Source organism: Nannobrachium achirus, assembly GCF_963921795.1.
Source record: "Nannobrachium achirus genome assembly, chromosome: 12".
Classification (NCBI taxonomy): Eukaryota; Metazoa; Chordata; class Actinopteri; order Myctophiformes; family Myctophidae; genus Nannobrachium; species Nannobrachium achirus.
This window is the reverse complement of record NC_137832.1, coordinates 33,558,909-33,579,644: the sequence shown is the minus strand read 5'-3', so window position 1 is coordinate 33,579,644 and position 20,736 is coordinate 33,558,909. Positions and strand designations below refer to the sequence as shown.

The 20,736-nt window shown below is 42.8% G+C and overlaps 1 protein-coding gene across 4 annotated transcripts in view; it reads right to left on the bottom strand.

Moving 5' to 3' along the window:
- LOC308296256 (membrane-associated phosphatidylinositol transfer protein 2-like) overlaps positions 1–20,736 on the bottom strand; it is a 60,177-nt gene that overhangs the window by 25,367 nt on the left and 14,074 nt on the right. For all 4 annotated transcript variants that reach the window (XM_080739458.1, XM_080739460.1, XM_080739459.1 and 1 more), the window contains exons 2-4: positions 10,335–10,617; positions 1,765–1,979; positions 510–631 (exon numbers count right to left, since the gene is read on the bottom strand). In XM_080739458.1, the coding sequence (XP_080595584.1) occupies positions 510–631; positions 1,765–1,979; positions 10,335–10,412 (415 nt within the window). In that variant the 5' untranslated portion in view covers positions 10,413–10,617. The remainder of the gene's footprint in view (positions 1–509; positions 632–1,764; positions 1,980–10,334; positions 10,618–20,736) is intronic.

Genomic DNA, 20,736 nt, shown 5'->3' with positions numbered 1-20,736 from the left:
ATTTGATAGTGTTCCAGTTCCAAGTTTGTCTGCTAATTATGCTCACACTAATTATGCTCGCTAATTACTGTATGCTCACAACGCCTCGCAACGTGAGGCGTTGTGTGCATGTAGATCTGCTATTTTCACAATTTCTGCCACTAATATTTCACAATTTGGCCAATGTTTAATTTGAGGTATTAAAGTCCTTAAATTGTCTCTTTAGAAATGGGCAAATGCCCTCTGTACACTTAAACCTTATGTTGGTTTGTTTACTGTCGAAAGAGAAAACAATGTTTCACATTAAAGATTAAGTGCCATGATCCCCCAAAATCATTTGGGGACCGCCCCCTGGGGGTCCCGACCCACAGGTTGAGAACCACTGGTGTCAGGGAGGGTTCTCTTTGTGACTGAACAAACACTTAATAAGTAGCAGACTCAAAATAACCACAGAGGAATACATGTTGATAACAGTAACATAAAAACAAGAGCATCAGAGGTGTTGTTCTGTTGAAACCACAGGCTCGTACCAAGAGACCTCTGCCTCTTCTCCACTGCAGACATGTTGAAGACATCTGGCTGGCTGCCTGTGTCAGGCTTGTAGTACGTCTCAATATCGATGGAGAACTTTTCAACAAAGGGACAGGTGTATCTGAAGGAGAAATGACATTGGCACAATCAACGTCACTGACAACACATTGACCAGGGCCTGGCACAGCTTTCTTTACACAACAAATAACATAACATAATTTATCCATTTGCAACTCTGAGAGTGTAAAAATGTATATTGATATCCATATACATATACAATATAAATATATATGGTTACATCTGTACACTCAAGAGTTAAATTAAATGACTGTGTTAGGAATAAAAAAAACTGCCTATTTGAAGGTCTTCATGTTTTGTCAATTTAATTATAAAACCAGAGCTATTTTAGCAAGAGTGCCACAACCCCCCTCCTCTCTGGTCACACCGTTGAGGGTAGTAGATGTGTGAGACGGGTCCTTATGCTGCAGCTGAGACATTTGCAGCAAAGCTGTCACTGGTTGGACAGGATAAATGCGCCAACAGGCACTTCCAGTCTATCAATATCTTGTCAGTATGCAGCCAGGGGCATGCCTCTTTTCAGCACCCACATGCAACAAACACAGCTCAACACCTGCACAGGAAAAGGCTCAGTCACCAGAGTGTGTTTTACTGTGCGGAAGCAAAACTATCGATGCTAGTTGTTGGTACCAGTCTGCCAGACACTGAACCACAGACACTGAAGCACGTTGTAAAATCCAGAGTGTTCATTTAACTCTGGGGTTCTTAGTGACGCATCATCTATGCAATCCAACTGTATACGCTAGATGTTATATACACAAGAGGACAGTTACAAAAGGTAATGTTCACTAATATTTCTTTCATGTCTCAAGTCTCAGAAATGACAGGTGGAAAACTATAGCTAAACTTGCAGGGGGACACATTATTTTACCTGGGTTAAACATTCTGATAGTTCTACTTTAATGTTGACATTAAATAATAATCTGGATTGTATCATGATGTGCTGTGAGGTTGTGGATCTGCTATATTGGGATATTTTATAAAAGGTTTAAAAAGTTGTTTTCCTCCATGATTTATTGCATTCACCAGTATATTTCTTATTTTCTCCCCTTTCCTTGAAAATCTATATCCTAGAGATTAACATTTTGACATTATTGTCAAACCAATGGCTGATGTAGATACTGTGTAGTTAATTTCTTCTCATGGGATTTTCACTGGAAGACGTGGGGGACTCACCTTGTGCGGGTGTAAGGGTACGCATTCCACGACTCCTCCTCGACCCTCAGCGCTGCCTTGGGCAGGATGGAACGGAACCAGCTGGGAATGTGCATGCCTATGTGGTAGACCTTGTGGGTGTACTGGCCCGTGCCACCTGGCCCGTCTGTGTAGGGCCTGTTCTCCATGATCTCCACCCCACTGCCCTCACCATAGCTCTCCTCTCTGCTCTTTTTCTGTCAGGAGAACAGCAATGGTCAATATGATGAAAATGTATGTGTGTGTGTGTGTGTGTGTGTGTGTGTGTGTGTGTGTGTGTGTGTGTGTGTGTGTGTGTGTGTGTGTGTGTGGTGACAGAAGCAGGAAGGACAGCTACTGCTCTGTAGCATGCAAACTCAACACACACACACACGCACACGCACACGCACACACACACACGTCCTAACTGTTGTCATTAAACACATTCCCCCTGGCATCCCTATTTTGGGAACATTTTAAAAATTCTTTACATTTTTTCCAGGTCTTTTTGAAAATAGCGGCTCACAACTCGTCACATCAAATTGTGAGCTTGTAGCCGAGGCTGTTTTAGCTATTCGTCGTAAAGAAAAAAAAATATATACGGTAAGTGGTGTAGTAGATGCCCAACAATGTTTATGGACTGCTAGCAAGCACATCTGATATTGTAGTAGACGAGAACGAGAGATGCTCAATTATCTACTGTATGTTCCGTGTATGAAAAAAAGCATACATGACTAAACTAATGATATATCAGGAGCTGACACAAATAATCACCCGTTTGCAGTAGGTGTCAATTTCTGTATCGTTATTTTTGAAAGCTTCTTAGGACATGTAAACAGACTGTGGTACAGAGACTGCAGATGGCAGGCCAGCAGAGCCAAGAAACCTGCTAAGTAATGCTCTGTTTCTGCTGTAATTGGAAGCCTGTCTGTGTAGAATTGACACCGTTTCCTGTATCCATAAATAATACATCTTATTCATATTCATCACATGTATATATATATATATACATGGGATTAGGGCTGTCACAATTATTACATAATCGTCTAATCGTGATTATTTGACATAATCGTGATTCTTTTTCATAATCGTCATAATCGTTTCCATGTTGAAAAATTGTCATATATTTTTAAGAAAGTCAAACAATAGTGGAAATAGCAGATCTACAAGCTCACAACGCGTCGCGATGCTTGTAGATCGGCTATTTCCACTATCAATGTTCTTTTTTTAAGTATAAAGTTGTCAAATATGTCAGTAATTTCATTGTATATTTAAGGTTATGTGTCATATCTGTCAAAGTTGATGTCAACACTAAATATTTTACTCCAACTTTTACTTATTTAACTATGGATTTAAAAAAAAGCAAGAAATGTGTGTCCCTGCTATACAGGAGAACATTTTCAGTTCTAATTTAGTACTGTTTGATAATTTGTTTAACATTTGATTGTCACATAACTTCAATTGATTTACCAGATAAGAAAAGAAAAATAATAGACATGGCCCTCTTTGATGTTAAAAACACGTTCTAAAACAACGCCATCCAGACCAATACTATGACATAAGATTTGCAAAGCAGGAAGCCCCCAAACCAGTTCACAGAGCCACACCTTTTCCATATTTACATTCCAGGTACATGCAGGAAGAGCACTGGGTGGGAACTTTGTTTCATTAGCTGGCATTTCGGCCGTAGCTGAGAGGTAGGGAGACTGCCTGGGGAGCCAGAGCTCCTGGTTGTCGCAGGTACGATATCGGTCAGGCAGCTATGTGTCGATGTGTCCCTGAGCAAGACCCTTAACCCCTAATTGCTCCCCGAGCGCCACATAAGGCTGCTCACTGCTCCTAGTCGTCATAGGATGGGTAAAATGCAGTGAATACATTTCACGAATGTGCAAATGTACCATGACAAACAACTCCCCAAGGCGTGGGGAGTTTAAAGACAAGAATGTGTGAAATGCAAGAGGGAGCTTTGTAGTTATTAGGAAATCATTTAAGATCAACCAAGAAGCACGATGGCAGTGCAGAGTCCAAGTGCTATAAGGGAGTGCAAAGGACAAAGACTGAATTTCTATAAATATAACAGAAATTGCAATACCCGTTCAATGGCTCTTCCTTTCCTGTAACAGACATTAGCCTAACTCGTCTAAATCTTTTTACATGAAGCAGAGGATGTATTTGCCCTGGGCCTGTTACACTAATAGGATGTTTGGCGTAAGGTAGATCTCTCCAGTCAGTCCAGAGGGGAGAGGCAGTGCAGGCCAGGCAGTGAATCAGTGGCTTGGGAAGAGAGGGCCATCAGGAGCCCAACCCTCCGGCCCTCCAGAGCTCATTACCTCTGACAGGTCGTTCATTAGCCACCCGCCCTGCTCTCAACAGCCACCATACCACTCCAAAGACACAGCACAGACACCCAAGCACCAGGGAACAGACTCTGCACGTGCCGTGATGTACGTACATTTCTGCAAACACACATGCTCGAACACCGTTGTGCCAATTGTGATGCATACAACACAAACATACAGTTTATGATGCACCAGCCTATACACATAAGCAGGTGCATATCGCTGTCGGGTGGAAACCTTACATTTCCAAAACCGTAACTTTTCAGGAAATGGAAAACAGAACCTGTGTTCCAAAGGATCCAATGTATTTCTTATTTTACTCACAAGCTCTTCTTAATACTTCCTTCAGAGCTCGGTTTTATTTTGGATTGGCGACGCGTGATACAGACCATCGAAAATTAGATGGAGCAACACAGTAAGGTAACCTCTGTTTATTTCAAAGTTCCATTGCAGATTGCAGTCTATGTATTCTTGTTTTCACTAATCTGACCGTTCTAAAAACACAAGGACTTGTTTTTTTTATTAAGTAGATGATGTGAACAAGCTGACTTGCGTGATGTTATGTCAGTGACATCAACACTGCGTCGACACTCAACTCAAGTCCTTTAATGTCACTCTCTTAACAGTGTTGTTGAATTGAACCAAAAATGGCTAAAACCCTTTTTAAAGAAAGGATATATATGTTGTCCCCAGGAAAATCCACTGAATGAACTTTGATCCAACTGCTGTGACAGGATAACAGTCATTTCCTGGTATTTTCCTCTTGCCACACAGCTCAGTGATACATGTTTCCCGTGGAGATGCTGCTTTTCCCTCACTCAGAAAGCTTATAGTCGGTCCATGGGGTTCATACTGAATATCTGGCAGGCCTGCGCAAGCCAACATACAGTACAGTGTATGTTGGCTTGTCTATGGGAGAGAGAACAAGATAGAGAGAGTGAGAGGGGGACTAGAGATGATCGGTGAGTGATCGCGATCGTCCGATAATGCCTCCATCGGCTTTGATCGGTATCGGCTTTGTCGATCTACAAGCTAGATCAGCTATTTTCACAATATTTATCTGTGGGATTGAATGTAACCTCAGCTTCAACTCCTACAATTCCAAGTGTTGAATTGGATACTAAAGCCTGCAATATAACAGTTGTCAATTCATGATACTTTCTCATCTCCTAATGTTTATACTTAATATACAATGTCAATGTTTTGTAAGAGAATCATTAAATATAAAAATGCGGCTACAGTAATAAAATAAATAGAAAAATGTATGGATTTGACTCCGTGATCAGGAATATTGGTATCGGCAGATACTGATTCCAGTCAATCGGTATCGTCCCCAAAAAGCGCAAACGGAGCATCTCTAAGGGAGACTAGTATTGCATGTCTCTCATTTATGGCATTTGCACTGAATTTCTCTGCAAACCCCATCATTGTTATTATGAATTCACAATTAACCATCAGTCAAGAAAGCGGTTTCCTTTGAGCAAGGCAACGTGAGAATGAAATGGACTCTGACTGGGGTGGGCTGGGTGTTGCCTGTTCTAGTGTAGATATGGCCTGGCTGTCCTTTAGACCCTGACTTCATCTATCAGACTTACATATAGGGGACGGATCACACTCCGGCAGGTCTGCGTGTTACAGTTGCCCTGGTAACGTACAGTAATGAAGAGAAGGGAATCAACACCACCATACTTGGCGTGGTTTCATTTTTCTGCCGACCACTCAAATAGCTTAATTTTTCCTTCTCTCCACCTCACTCTGAAATCCCCACCCCCCACCTTCCTCATTTACAGCTTGTCTTTTCATCCTCCGTTTCCTCTTCTCATTCCCTTTCTCTCTAACAAAACCTGACCACCGGCACGCTGCTGATGTCACGGTTGCCATAGTGATGGAAACCTCACAGCAACCAGGCTGTACAGAGAGGGTGAGGTCAGGGGAAAAGGTAACTACGGGTCACTAATGGAAAGATTTGTCTTCCTTTTGCTTCTCATCACGTGCCACACACAATAAATCCTTGTTGTCTGGAATAATTAATTTAGAAAGACTTTGTTATTAGAGCTGCAGAGAACTGCATCAGCTCCACTATTCATTGCATAATGTACTGTCAGACTGTTCAACACAGAGTGCTCTATGGCAGGGGTTTTCAAACTTTTTTCAGTCAGGGCACCCCTGTAAATAACTTTTCCATCCACGGCACCCCTGAATTACACTGTTATGTTTTAGAATCTTACATCAGAACTGACAGAAAATAATGTTATACTCGACGTTTACCCACTTGAACCCCAGCATGCCTATTCTGGGGGGAAGGTTCACCAAAAATAACCGATCTTCAAGCTCACAACGTGTCACAACGCGATGCGTTGTGAGCTTGTAGATCGGCGATTTTTGGTGAAGAGAGTTGTCGTAAATAACTCATCAAGTACAGTGCAAATCAGGTCTGTTTTACTAAGCATAGTGAAGTGATATTGATGTAGTGATATTGATGAATTCCAAATATTATCAAATTATCTCGCGGCACCCCTGGACTGGTATCACGGCACCCCAGGGTGCCCCGTCACCCACTTTGAAAGCCCCTGCTCTATGGATCACGGAATCTTCAGTACACGCACTATCAACTTTGTCACTCAAACACTTTTCCCAGTTGAAATTGAAAATCAGTTGAGTTTACGGATGAAAATGTGTTATTTTCTTCAGGCAACACATTCTTCCAACTACAGTATGTGTAAATTAGCCTTAAGTCTGCCGCATGCCCTATATGATGCCATGTGTCTCCAGGTCACTGTACACAACAAGATGACCAATAAAGTGGAAAATAAATAAACATTTAAAAGACAGGCTAAACATGGTTTCCGAGAGCATGGCGCTCTTAACTAGTTTGTATTGACTAAAAATGTCTGCTTGCTCGGGGGCATGTACACCCACTCATCTGCAGCGATGCAGCTCAACCGAATTATCCATCTGTGTGGGACAACAGGGGGATCATAAATAGCAGAACAATAACAACTGACAAGGCATTGAAGGCAGTAAAGAAAATGTCCTGGCACTTTTATAAAGAGCGCTGTAGGCAAAACACGTGGTCACATGTACGTATGTGGTTGAAACATTCTATGTGACGTTTTCAGCAAAGGCTTTCAGAAGGTGGCATACCTTCATTTTCCCGTAACTTTGTTTGATTGGGCCAGCAGCAAATTTGAACTGGAAAGACAAGTGAAGGTGTCATGTTTTCAGTTCAAACCTGCTCCAAGCCAAGGATTATGTAAAGGAGGATAATGATAGGACAGACATTCTACCCCAGAGCATACACCAAAGATGCACTGAGGTAATAATAATAATAATAATGGATAGCATTTTTATAGCGCTTTTCTAAGCAAGTTGCAAACTCAAAGCGCTTTACAATGGTCCATTCATTCATACATTGGGAAGTGAAGCGATTTTTACAATGGGAAGTGAAGTGATTTTTCAGAAAATCGGTTCAGGAAAATAAAAGAACACATCACGTTTTCTCATCTCTTGTTTTTCAACATGCACACTATAACATTTTACTTAGGTATTTAGGGAGCACAGAGCACATTTCTGACTGGGCAAAATTTGCTCTCGCAGATTCATCAAATTTCATCAGCCTAGACAACCCAGTCAGTAACTCTATGTTCTTTAGATACCTCAATAAAATTGAAGTGTGCACATCGAAAAACAAGAGACCAGAAAGCGAAGTGAGACATGTCTTCTTTTATTTTTCTCAACAGATTATTTAACAAAGGTTGCAACTATAAAACCTTTATTTTATTTTATTCATATTCTCGTCTTTCATTGACTTCAATGTATTCCGTGGAACTACCAGCTCCAGTTTGTCTCCCAGTGCCTGACGGACGAATCTGCCAGCCGGAAAGTAATGTTTCTGTCCCATCCTTCTGACATAATCCTTGTGCCGATCCAATGAAACGAAGCTATGGGAAATTAACTGGTACAGGAAACCTTCTGAAAACCTGGGACTACAGTTGAGAACAAAGACGATTCAGACAAAACTAGAAGCAGTGCTCTTCCGAGCACAGGTCTCCACCAGGCCACACAAATCGGCCTGTTATAGCGCCACCATGAGGCTGATTTAAAAAATGTGGGGCAGAGGTTCTGAATTAGCATCCAGGGAGTGTGTGTGCTCAGTTTGGCAGCGATCGGGCCAACGGCGCCGGAGATTTGCTGGTAACAACCAGGCCACACAAATCGGCCTGTTATAGCGCCACCATGAGGCTGATTTGAAAAATGTGGGACAGAGGTTCTAGATTGGCATCCAGGGAGTGTGTGTGCTCAGTTTGGCAGCGATCGGGCCAACGGTGACTGAGATTAGCTGCTCACAAACTGCGAGGACGGACGCACGCACGCACGGACGGACGGACGCACGGACGGACGGACGGACGGACGGACGGACGGAGGGGAAAAAATACTCTCCCTCAGCCTTCGGCTGGTGGAGACAACTAACCAAATCCCACTCAAAGTTCAAGGACTGCCTTGAGAGCCTTCAACAAAAATTAGGCACATCCCGTCTCAAAAAGATGCAGAAAAACTACTCTGCGCATATGTTACCTCAAGGCTGGAATATTGAAAAATGCAACTCCTTATTATCAACAAGTCTGTAAAGACTCTCCAGCTGGTCTAGAATGCTGCTGCACATGTACTGACGAGGAGTTGGTGCAAGATAGCAATGTGCTTAATAATAGACCAAAAAGTCACCTAAATAACTTGAATATTATTAAATGTAAATAATACAAACATTCTTAGAAATTTGAAAAATGGTGAAACTTCTCATATAGACTTATTCTCAATCAAAGAGGTTAAGCAATATCAAACAAGAGAAGATGAGATATTCTCTTTAAGGGTTCATACTAAGATTTTATCTGGCAAACCTCCCTGACATTTGCTGAAAAAAATGATTTTAATAATTCTAATTTCTTAATATTTTATTTAGTTTTCATTATTATATAATTATGTATCTCAGTTTTAAATGATTCGATTTCATCTTATTGGTCTGAGGGATTCGTGGGTTTAAGGGTTAGATGTAGAAGTACACAGCTACATGATTGTACCCAAAAATAAACTAACTAATCTAACTGCTTTCACAGTCCATCACCCTAAAACCTTTAATTAAAAGATAGGAGTTTTAACACCTCTCCTGACATTCTGTGCCTGTGTCTTGCTTCACGCTGTTTGCACATGGTGCTTTTGGAAGTCATTCATCCTGCTGTCACTCTTGAGATCCAAGTTCATCCTTCGCTTTGCGAAGATGACCAAGTGACTTCACAATGTCTTGTGGGTGCGAAGATGGCTGACGAGGCCTTAAAAATACAATATTGGTATAAAAGTAACCGTTTTAGACAATATTTATCCTTTTTTGAGCGGTGCCAACCACTCCTACTTCTGGATTTGTGTGTATGTCCCTTTGTCCGTAGTACGAGACCAACGTCACACGTCTGACGAGACTAACGTCATAGAAAGTACGCAGAGTCTCTGAGTCTCTGTACAGGACAGCTGTGTTTCATCTATCTCTCAACCAAAGACCTGTCCATACTCTCTCCGAAACCGAACTTACGCCCATAACACACAGCGTTTTATGGGTGGAAACAGGTAGCTTCAGAGTGTTAAAATGGATAATCTATCAGAACACTGTTCCTTTTGTTCCACTAGTCCAGTCTTAAAGACTCCGCGTGACCAATCACTACATAATTAAGAACTTTCGTGACTGGCTCTTTTGGAAAATCCCAACTGTTGCGACAAACTCCACTCCCACAGCCCATCTTAGTCTGCAATTCACTAGCCTCTTGTTCACCGGATGAAGGCGTTTCACTGGTGGCGTGCATGGCCTGGCCATGTGTGAACAGCCTCACCTGTGACCTGCAGGCACGTGCACAGACTGCACACATAGACATCAAAGGGGGCTTGAGCCCCTGCCCTATTATCCATCTGTAAAAATGCAGTTTTCACTACGGTGAAAGAAATGCAAATGCCTTCTTTCCATGCCATACCTGAAGGCAGCATTCAAGAGAATTGCCTTGTCCAAACTCTCCTGAACTTTGAATGCAGCATCTAATGTTGAAAGAATTGCCCTCTCTGTGTAGAAATCCATGCTGTTACGCCACATCTCCAGTGTTGACTTGATTATGCTTAGTTTAGTGTATTTCCACCAAAAGGCCCTTTTAGATATTTCAGCCCCTGCCTCTCTAACATTCTCTGCACATCCCTGCTCACCTGGATCATATAGAGCTGGGCGATGCGGTACTCGTCCACACTCATGGGCATGGGGATCCGGTACTCCTTAATCAGCATGGTCAATCTTTGAGGTAGTGGAGGAGACGGGGGGAGAGGAGGACATCCACAAGGGGAAGAAATGGGAAGGGGAGATGGGGAAGGAAGGAAGGAAGGAAGGAAGGAAGGAAGTAGGGACAGGGAATGGGATGGGAGGGACAGGGGGGAGGGGGGGCTCCTATGTGTGACTCGTCAAATCACCAGCTGAAGTCCTCATCGATGGTGTCTGTGGAGGAGGGGAGAAAAACAGAATAAGGTAAGCAATGGTGAATATGAAAACAAAGTTGCAATTCTGAATCGCAAGTGTGGATGCACTGGCGCGAGCCGCAAGGAATTTCGCTGGGAAATGAATTCCGTCTTACCATTTACATTACATATTGTGACTTCAAGTGAGGCATGACCAAAGCTTCGCTTTTCTTACAACCCCCGATAACAGCATTCAAAAAGTTTACAAAACAAAGGTTCACTTTGCTGGCAAAACAATATTGAACCGAATACAATGGTGTGTTGCCTATAGCAACCACGCTAACAACACTCCTCTTAAATCGGTAAGATATTAAATCCTAAAACCCTGGGACATTGTTATGGAGCCACATTAAAATGGAGCCATGCCGAAAACAAGAAAACAAAAACAGTGCAGCATTCAAACGTAAATTCCCAGATGCTGTTCCATTGCAATATATATAAGCGATAACAAAAAGATAAGTCTCATTCTAGAGGTTTACAGTTATACCCAGACAAAGCAGCATAGAAGGAGACAGAGGCAGGGTCGTTCAGGACATAATGCTTGGCATCATTTTGTAAGGTCCAAGGCTAGGCTCTGAGGAAGACTATCAGTGCTGCGGCTCCATCCAGCGTCCTAGATCCCAGTAAGGCCCTGCCTACGGTAAAGATAGGCTCTTATATACGAACAGTTGGGGGGGGGGTTGGAGCCCACACCTGACCAGTTTCATGGAGAACACCCGTGCTTCACAACCAGTAACCCTGCCTCTCCCGACTCTTTAGCACCATCACATGGGGGGCTCACTCAGCATAAGAGGGATTACAATTGTTCAGAGAGGGGAGGAGCATTACATAACCTTCTAAGAACCCCCTATATTTGCTTGCAACTTCACAAACAGCATTCCGTGGAATTATACAGAGAGAAAGCTGTTTTGGAATCGCTGGGGTAGGGGTAGGTGTTGGTTATACACACACACATAACACTCAATGTAGTGTGTGAGCTGGAGAGGCCCTTCTGTGACCTCTAGGAAAATAATATCTGTCAGAAGCCAAATGTGGACTGAGCAAGGGACTCGTCTAAATGGCACCCTGGGAGGTGCCCGCTCGCCTAGCGGTCCAGGTGCATACCACATAGGCTCTGATGCCTGACAGCGTGTCGCGGGTTCAATTCCCGTTTCACGGCAACCTTTGCTGCGTGTCACTCCCCGTCTCCTTCCCCATTTCCTGACGGTCAACTTTCCTGTCAATAAAGGCATAAACACCCAAAACAAATCTTAAAAAAAACAACAACAACAAAAAAACACAATGTCTTTCTTATACCATAACTCTAACCATGTAATGAATGTAGTAAGCATGGGTTCGATATGTCTGTTTGTGATTGGTTGTGAAGGCATACTTTCCATAAGCCATAACCAGAGACACTCTGTTTAGATTTATTACACTAATCAAAGCCCAGCTGACAATACCTATCTCAGGACTGGGGGTGGGCCTGAGGGAAGAAAACGGCACAAACCTGGCACTGGCTGCCAGTGGTCATTCACTTTATGATTACATAGCATTGCATAAGCCCACTGCTCTCTCTCCCTCTCTCTCCTCCAGGCCATGGCAGCAACTGCACCCCTTCTCTTGGCGCGCGGCCATCCCATTTAATCACACTAATCGCACTAATATTCCCACTGCGTCATTCAGACGGCTTTTTAGATTGGGGGGGGCCAGTGTCGCCATAGTGCCCAGGGTTCTCAGCCTGTCAAGGTCTTGCCCACAGCCACTCTACTCCAGACACACTCATCTAATGAGGTAAGCTCTAGGGATGGGACGATAAGCGATATTATCGTTTAAACTTTATAGTGATAAAAAACACTCACAATGATCATATCGTGGGGATTTAATTGATCGCGATATCCTCCTCCGTCATGCACTGAGATCAATTCACCTTATATTTGCCGAGTTGCACTGCTACCACTTAAACCCTCTATTATTGGTAAAAGGTACTTATAATATACGTACTTGATAGTCTTTTTTTCACTCTCTATCAAATGTCTTAGCCAAAAAATAGCCGATCTACATATGTTGGCAAATGTTCCGCCCAAGGATAATGGATTTCGATTATCGCGATAATATTGTAAATCGCGATTTCTTTTGTCACAATAATCGTGATATGACATTTTCATATCGTCCCATCCCTAGTAATGAGGTAAGCTCAGGGATGGACACAGGGTCCGTTCAGCTTCTCATGCATGCTCAGAGAGCATGGAGTGTGACAGCACAGTGTTCAGTTTCTCTTCCCTTCTTTCTAAAAAAGCAACGTATACTGTGCATGGTTATAGAGAACATATAGAACAACACATTGACAAAATCAGAGCGGGACATCATGTTCTGCTTATTAATAACCACACTCTCCTCTCGGGAGGGCAGAGTTAAAACTAGGCTAGCTGGAGATGCAGGGAGTGGAGGCTGAAGGGCTTCTACAGGTTAGACGGTGCCATAGGAGGTTACAGTATAGTCGGGGGCGTTAGGGATATTTCGCGCTAATCAGTCTAAAAGTGCCAAATTTTGCACAGATGTAGCCCAGGGCATGCTCCAATGATTTAGCTAGGGCGCCCGAGTCGGCGACCTTCAGGGTCGCCACAGCGGCCAAATCAAGTTGGGCTCCCATTGACTTTCAATACAGGAGGAAAATACCCAGAAAAACACTTTTTTTCTGGGTATTTAAGTAGGATGTGAGGGGTCTAACTAGGGGTTTGTCATGATGCTGAATCCATTGCAAGCATTTGTTTTGCACAAAAAACATTCCTTGGGCTACAAATGGCCTCAGAAAACGATGCATGTATGGGTGAGCATTTATGTTAGTCGGAGGCCTTAAGTTTTTTTTTCCTCGTGCTAATCAGTCTAAAAGCGCAAAATTTTGCACAGATGTAGCTCAGGCCATGCTCTAATGATTTAGCTAGGGCGCCCGAGTCGGCGACCTTCGGGGTCGCCACAGCTCCAGAAAACACCCACAAAACTCTGAAAGTGATGACTCATCACTTTTCATCACTAAACCATCGTTTTCTGGAGCCATTTGTAGCCCAAGGAATGTTTTTTGTGCAAAACAAATGCTTGCAATGGATTCAGCATCATGAAAAACCCCTTACATCCTACTTAAATACCCAGAACAAGTGTTTTTCTGGGTATTTTCCTCCTGTATAGAAAGTCGATGGGAGCCCAACTTGATTTTAGCCGCTGTGGCGACCCCGAAGGTCGTCGACTCGGGCGTCCTAGCTAAATCATTAGAGCATGCCCTGGGCTACATGATGTAGCCCTGGGCACAGATGTAGACTACATCTGTGCAAAATGTTGCGCTTTTAGACTAATTAGCACGAAATTACCATGTCATCTCCCTAACGCCCCCGACTAGTACTCAATCTGTTGAAAATCTACCTGAAGTCTGTTATGACAATGTGACATCATCATGGGTACTTCTGAACGAGGGCTGTAAAAGGGTATTGTGCTGCAGCAAACAACAAAGCACTGAGAGGACACGTTTAAGTACCACCAAGTAAAACACGGCTGCCCGATCAAAAAGTCTTTCAATGCGACAAAGAAATTGTAAAAAAAATTGCACATTGTTTTTTTGTTTGTTTTTTAGAAGCTTCTGATGTTATGTAGTGTATTAATATCTGTCATGTAAAGTTATGTATTGTTGTTGTGAGGTCTTTCGTCATATTGTTTAGTGTTTTTTGTTGAGGACCCCTGATGAAGGCCAGCTGATGGACGAAACGTCGTCAAACTTTGTTTTAAAACTTAATAAACACTGTGGAGCATCAGCTGTTGTGTGGACTTCTATTCTTTTTAATCCTTTTGTTGAGGACCGCAATGGAAATGAGCCTTCTGTCTTTTACTGGATGTCAATTAAACCAAACAGGGAAATGGGGAATCATTACTATCTGATTGTCAACCAAAGAATTGCCGGAGTTGTAGTTAACTCATTAAAAGCCAACCCCGCGATGTCGCGGGAAAAGTAATAGAGTATCTATAGTGCCATCCACGCGATGTCGCGGGAAAAGTAATATATTACTGTAACGGCGAGTAAAAATACCTAGTACAATGGCCGACGCTCCGGAGACGAAATCCGCGCTGATTTGTCATCATCACGGCTCCACGAGCACACAATAGTCATCCCATAACATTGAGGTGGACGGCCGATCTCATCTTTAATGTCCATTATCTCAAAACTACACTTTAGAAGCTAGGATGGAGGCAGATGCTCGCTTATTTTACACAGTTATAAAAGCTCCCGGTTCGGCCATTACACAACTCCACGTGGACACGCATCGGTTCCGGCGCACGATCCGATGACGTCAGACCGGAAGTACTTCCGGTCTAGACTTCTGGCCTTCAAAATAAGACAGCGGCCGTTAATGGGGCCGGGAGGGGGCACTCTGGACCCCCTAATCCGTTAATGTCCTGGGCTCAGAATGAGTTAAGAGAAGACAATCTTAAAGTAAGAGAAAGGGTTCATAAAGCAAGGTTGTGGGAGAAAGAAATAGAAAGCATTAAGGAGACAAAAGGGTGAAAGAATAGGACAAGGGAAGAATGAGAGAAGAGTGAGACTGAGTATAGTCTTGTACTTTAATTTTCCCAACAGAACTGTTGGCTTCATTCGTCCTATATTAAAATTGCCTAATGGATTGGTGGTTTATGCCCATAGCCATGCCCAAATATAGAGTCCAGCCAGACTACGACGTCAGTACTATTTCGTCATATTGATCAGACATCAGACAGAGTACTCCATATAGGCCACTGATGGTCGGTCGGTGCACACACAGAAACCGTTGCCTAACAACGCAGGCCACTGGCGAAGCACACTGTGTAGATGTGACTGTGACCTCTAGCAGATTCTATTTTCTGAATGTGGTGCTCAAACTTTTTCATCTAATGGACCACTCACAATGATAGAGTATGTATTTGGACCCCCATCTCAAAAGAAACATTTTGTTTCAGGGACCCCCAGAGGCAAAGATTTTAATGAAAAAAAAAAAAAAAAAAAACATTACTTCTGAGACTCCAACATTCAATGCCTCGTATACTGTGCACACCCCATAACCCAAACTGCACATAATTCGGAGCACATACTCTATGTTCTAACAGGCAAGGACTCGAATATATATGTAGACTATTCAAAGATTTGCACACAAAGTATAAAATAATGTTTAAAATGGTTTCCTGGTTTGAAAGGGGTTAAAACTGTAAAATAAATGCACTAATGACACCTTGTAGGGAGGTGCATTCCCTACAACCGGAAAAACAAAAACAATCCTTGATGATTCTTTCATAGATTACTTTCATATTTGGAAGAAATAAATATAACCTTGATGATTCTTTCATAGATTACTTTCATATTTGGAAGAAATAAATATAACCTTGATGATTCTTTCATAGATTACTTTCATATTTGGAAGAAATAAATATAAATGCAATAAAAAATGTCCCACCCAACATGACTGTTTTAAAGTAGTAATTATTATTATATAGTCTTCACTTTAATCAGCTGTGAGAAACTTGATTACATTTATCAGTGAGGTAAATGTATTCATCTCCCATTTAGTACTCAGAAAAATCACAACGTTAGTCCTCACTCATCACTAGCATTTTCTCTAGTAACTTCTCTCAATCTCTCTCCCCCATTGTCCCAGTCTATCTATGTCTGTCTGTCTGTCCCTAGTTCAACTCACGTACCACCACCAGCCACAAGCAACAACTGACACACCCAAACAGCCTCCGACAAATTCCATCTGTAATCCATCTGGTAGTTGTAAATAGTGTCAGGTTGTGAGTCGTGACTTAGCCTGATACAGCGGCCTGATACAGTAACTTAAGCACAGAGGTCAAAAACAGCATGGTCAAGCTTGGGTTAGACTCTCCAAACACAATGTTACAACACAAATTCATGTGACCTTTCAAGATTACATAAAACAATTAGGGGAATGTTCAGCTTCCTGATCCACCAATGTAATCATGGCTTAATAATTCAATATTACAGTTACATTATGCCATACAAAGATCTCTCTTAACGCAGATGCAGAATGTAAACAAGCATGTCCTCATGATTCCCGTGTCTCTCAATTTATACTTAGTTTTGGAAAAAAGATGTCTCTGTTTTCCTGGTGAAATATCTATTATTTTCATCCAGCAATGCAGTCAAAAGGCAAAGTATGAATTACAGATGCTGTGTGGACAGAATGGAACCTGCAGCCACGAATGTCCCACCAGCAACCTAGAGAGAGCACTGGCACCATGTTTGACCTAGAAATAAAAACACGCTCTCACACAGAACCTAAAAATAGCCTGGTCACAATAATCCTACCATACGTAAGCAGAGTGCTTGACGTTGTGCGTACAGAGAATATGCTCATTCCCTTCTAAAAATACAGCCTCTGCTACCCCCTGAGTAGTGACGCAATAGCTGTGCACAGTGCACATGCCACAGCACAGAGAAACGATCTGGAACCTGAAGGCTTTGCTCCTGCACACAAAATGTAACTTACCAATGTCTGCAATGCATGATACATTAAAGGGCGTGAGGTAACACGTTTTAGACTTACCTCTGCCTACCACACTTTAATCACAGACGCGCTACGTACTTCATCAAAGAATAACGAAATGAGCAGATCTACAAGTTCACGGTGAATCACGATGTGACACGCTGCGAGCTTATAGACCGATTTCTCAGAGCAGCAACCACAACTGCGTGTGTGTGTGTGTGTGTGTGTGTGTGGCTGTGCGCCGACACCGCAGCTACTGTACACGGTCGCGCTATGGAAAAAGACAACAAGAGAGTCATTTACAGTTAGTGGTGTCACTCAGCATTTATTAATTCAAGGCTAGTGTTAGTGTACATAAATATAAAACAATACTGTAGTGCAGATGCAACAATTTCTGCACAGGTGTGATGAGCTAGCCCCAGTTCCATTGTGTTTTAAAAGAGAAAATCATTCAAAAGTCCACATTAACATAACGTAGGCCTACCACAGGCACCGGCAAGGCACCATCTGTAATAGATATGTTGATCTGGCCAGCACACTGACACAGATCATGATGCTCACAAATAAGCCCATTTTCCACTGGCCCAACTCCACACCACTCCACACCACACCGCCCACTTGTGCCAGGTTTTCCACTACAAGGACCTGGGTAGAGTGGTGTGAAAGTGGTACTAAACAGGGTACTAAAAAGTATCCACTCTAGAGTAGGTCTGAGCTAGGCCAAACAAGGCCAAACACTTCATAATGACTGATCACTCACTGACCTTTCATTTAGACCACCAGGATATAGTTGTAATACCTGATAATAGCTTCTATTGTGTTATACATACTACCAGTAAGACTCCCTAATCGGGAGATAAGCGACCGTTGGTCGCTTATCTCCATAAATAGGCCAAAAAGTAGTTTGTGCAAAATCGTCCTGATGGTGGCGCTAGATGGGACAGATGCGTTGTGATTACATGACTGTAGAGATACTGTGTACTGGTGTGCATGATTTTAGGGCAAAATCTGTAGGAGCAGGGTGTTTATTTAAGCATGGAGGCTCATCCTTCCTGGACTCCCTGGTGTGAAGGGGTGTGTGTGTGTGTGTGTGTGTGTGTGTGTGTGTGTGTGTGTGTGTGTGTGTGTGTGTGTGTGTGTGTGAGAGAGAGAGAGGACAGTGGCAACATTCCTTGCCACTTGGCAGGTCACACATTATGTTTGAGAGAGAGAGAGAGAGAGTGTGTGTGTGTGTGTGTGTGTGTGTGTGTGTGTGTGTGTGTGTGTGTGTGTGTGTGTGTGTGTGTGTGTGTGTGTGTGTGTGTGTGTGTGTGTGTGTGACACAGAGAGAGCAGCCCCGTTGGGGTGGTCATTTGGTCATTTTTGCACATTTGGTAATTTTTTACACCTGGGGGTCCCCCAGGGACCTGGGGGTCCTCGAAACTCCGGGGGTCCTTGGAGGTTGTAGTTTGGCAGGCAAGGAGTGTGTGTGCAAAATCTGGCATGGATCGGGGCAACGGTTGCAGAGATATGAGCAGGGCAAAAGTGTGACGTGTGACGTGTGACAGAGTGACGGAGGGAGTGACGGAGGGACAGCCGGTGGAGGTTTGGATAGTGTGCAAGTAACTGCGACCTACGGTCGCAATTATAATCTATTATAGTGTATTTTAATTATCATAGTAATACATTAATACTTTATGATGTATTATAATCACAGTTGTAATCCATTACAGTGCATTATAATTAGGATAGTTGTAATACAAATGTATATTGTATTATAATCACAGTTAAAAGGGTCAATTTGTTTCTTACCGATAGGGGTACTTTTTTGTAATGGAAAATGTAGATATTTTTATGTGGTGCGGTGTGGTGTGGTGTAGTGAGGTGTGGTGTGGTGCTAAAACTGCAGTCGAAAAGGGGCATTTATAGGCCTACGCCTACGTCGATTTTCTAGTAGCACTGTATTAAAATTAATCAGACCTTATTCAAAAGCTTCTCCTTTTGGTTTGTCTAAAGGCTATAATATATAAACAAAGAAAACAAACCAGCTTATACGTGGCGTGGTTCTTGGAGAACCAGTCAGAAATAATCCTGGGAGGAAGAGGTGTTGGCTCACGGAGGCGTTTTCCTAGAGTCCACATTGGTGGCACGCCTTTAAATTTAGCCGTATCGTATCCACGTCTCAGAGAGGCACTACTACAGGAGTTGCACAGGAGATTGTAACACCCAGCGGAGCAGGAGGGAGGGCAGGGGTTCCCTCATTACTGACAGACCAATAGGCTGGCCAATAATAAGATCCCTTCAAAATACAAATGGAAAATGCTGAACCCTGGTCTGCCAAAAATACCACATATCGTTTTCACACAACATTGCTTTGACATTGCAGAAGCAGCTCTAGCTATGACAACCACTACAAACACAGCCTATGTCTGTGATGAGAACCCATGATTGGCTTTCTGGGCTTATCCTTCGATCCTGTTAAAATGTCAAAAGGCTTAAGACAATGTTGTTTGGCCTGTGTGTGATCTGTGGTCACAGGGGGGAGTGCTTCAATCCTTCTGCCATGACAAGAGAGCGCATGCAGCTTAATGCCCACAAACACTTGATCAATTAAAAATGTATGCATACAAACTTTTATCATCCAATCCATCCATCATGTTAAATGTAAGAGATGAGTGAATAGGATTGGAAAAGCACAAATCAGTATTTACCTTATTTACGCAGCGTCAAACCATACTTTGCAGGTCAAGTGGAGTAATGTTGTGTGGATAACCACACCAACATGCCATTCAGCCGATACAGGAAGATACACATAAATATACAAAATCCCTGGGACGAGGCCTATGTATTTCAAGTCCCTATGACCCAAGTTCCTCTACAACCCAGAGAATAGGATACTCAACTGGCCCTTGTACTCATCATTGTGCTACAAGGGAAAAGCTAAAAATACTCTCCACCATGTGAGCAGCTATTCCATCGTCCTCCTCCTCTTTCTCATCTAGCCCTGAAAGTCAGAGCCGTTTCTAAAATAAAACTAGTTTACAGAGTGTGAAAACAAAAAGACACCAAGTATCATATACAGTAAACAGTAGAGAACAGGGCACAGTAATAATAGCCAAAGTGACTTTGATATTTAGAAAACTTTAAACTTTAATGTCCTCCAGGAGGCATCAGAGCAAAACGGTGCTGCTTGCCACGGTGCAGTGGCAATTGATATTAATGATTGTTGAATTGTTTTTGTCAGCACATTGACAAGCCTAGTGCTGAAGAAAAATATTCTATGCCACATACATTTATTGATCATCTACAAATGACCAAAGACTTCATCATCAACGACATCATTTTGCCACACAGAAGACTGCCTCACTATGCCAGACAGTCGAGATCTACTGAACATAGGTTTCTGAATGGTTTTGATTGACAATGTGAGGACTGGAGCACTGAGGCCTAGCCCACACCAGCCCGGGTAAATCCATGCCTGGGGATGTTCATCTGTGGTTGCCAATGGGTGTCCACACGCAAACGCGCGAAACGGGGGACGTAAGCGAATAGGTTAAAAAAACTCCGGCCACAGTGTATTTTTCTTACACAGCCGTCTTTCTTGCGTTGTGTGGACACCA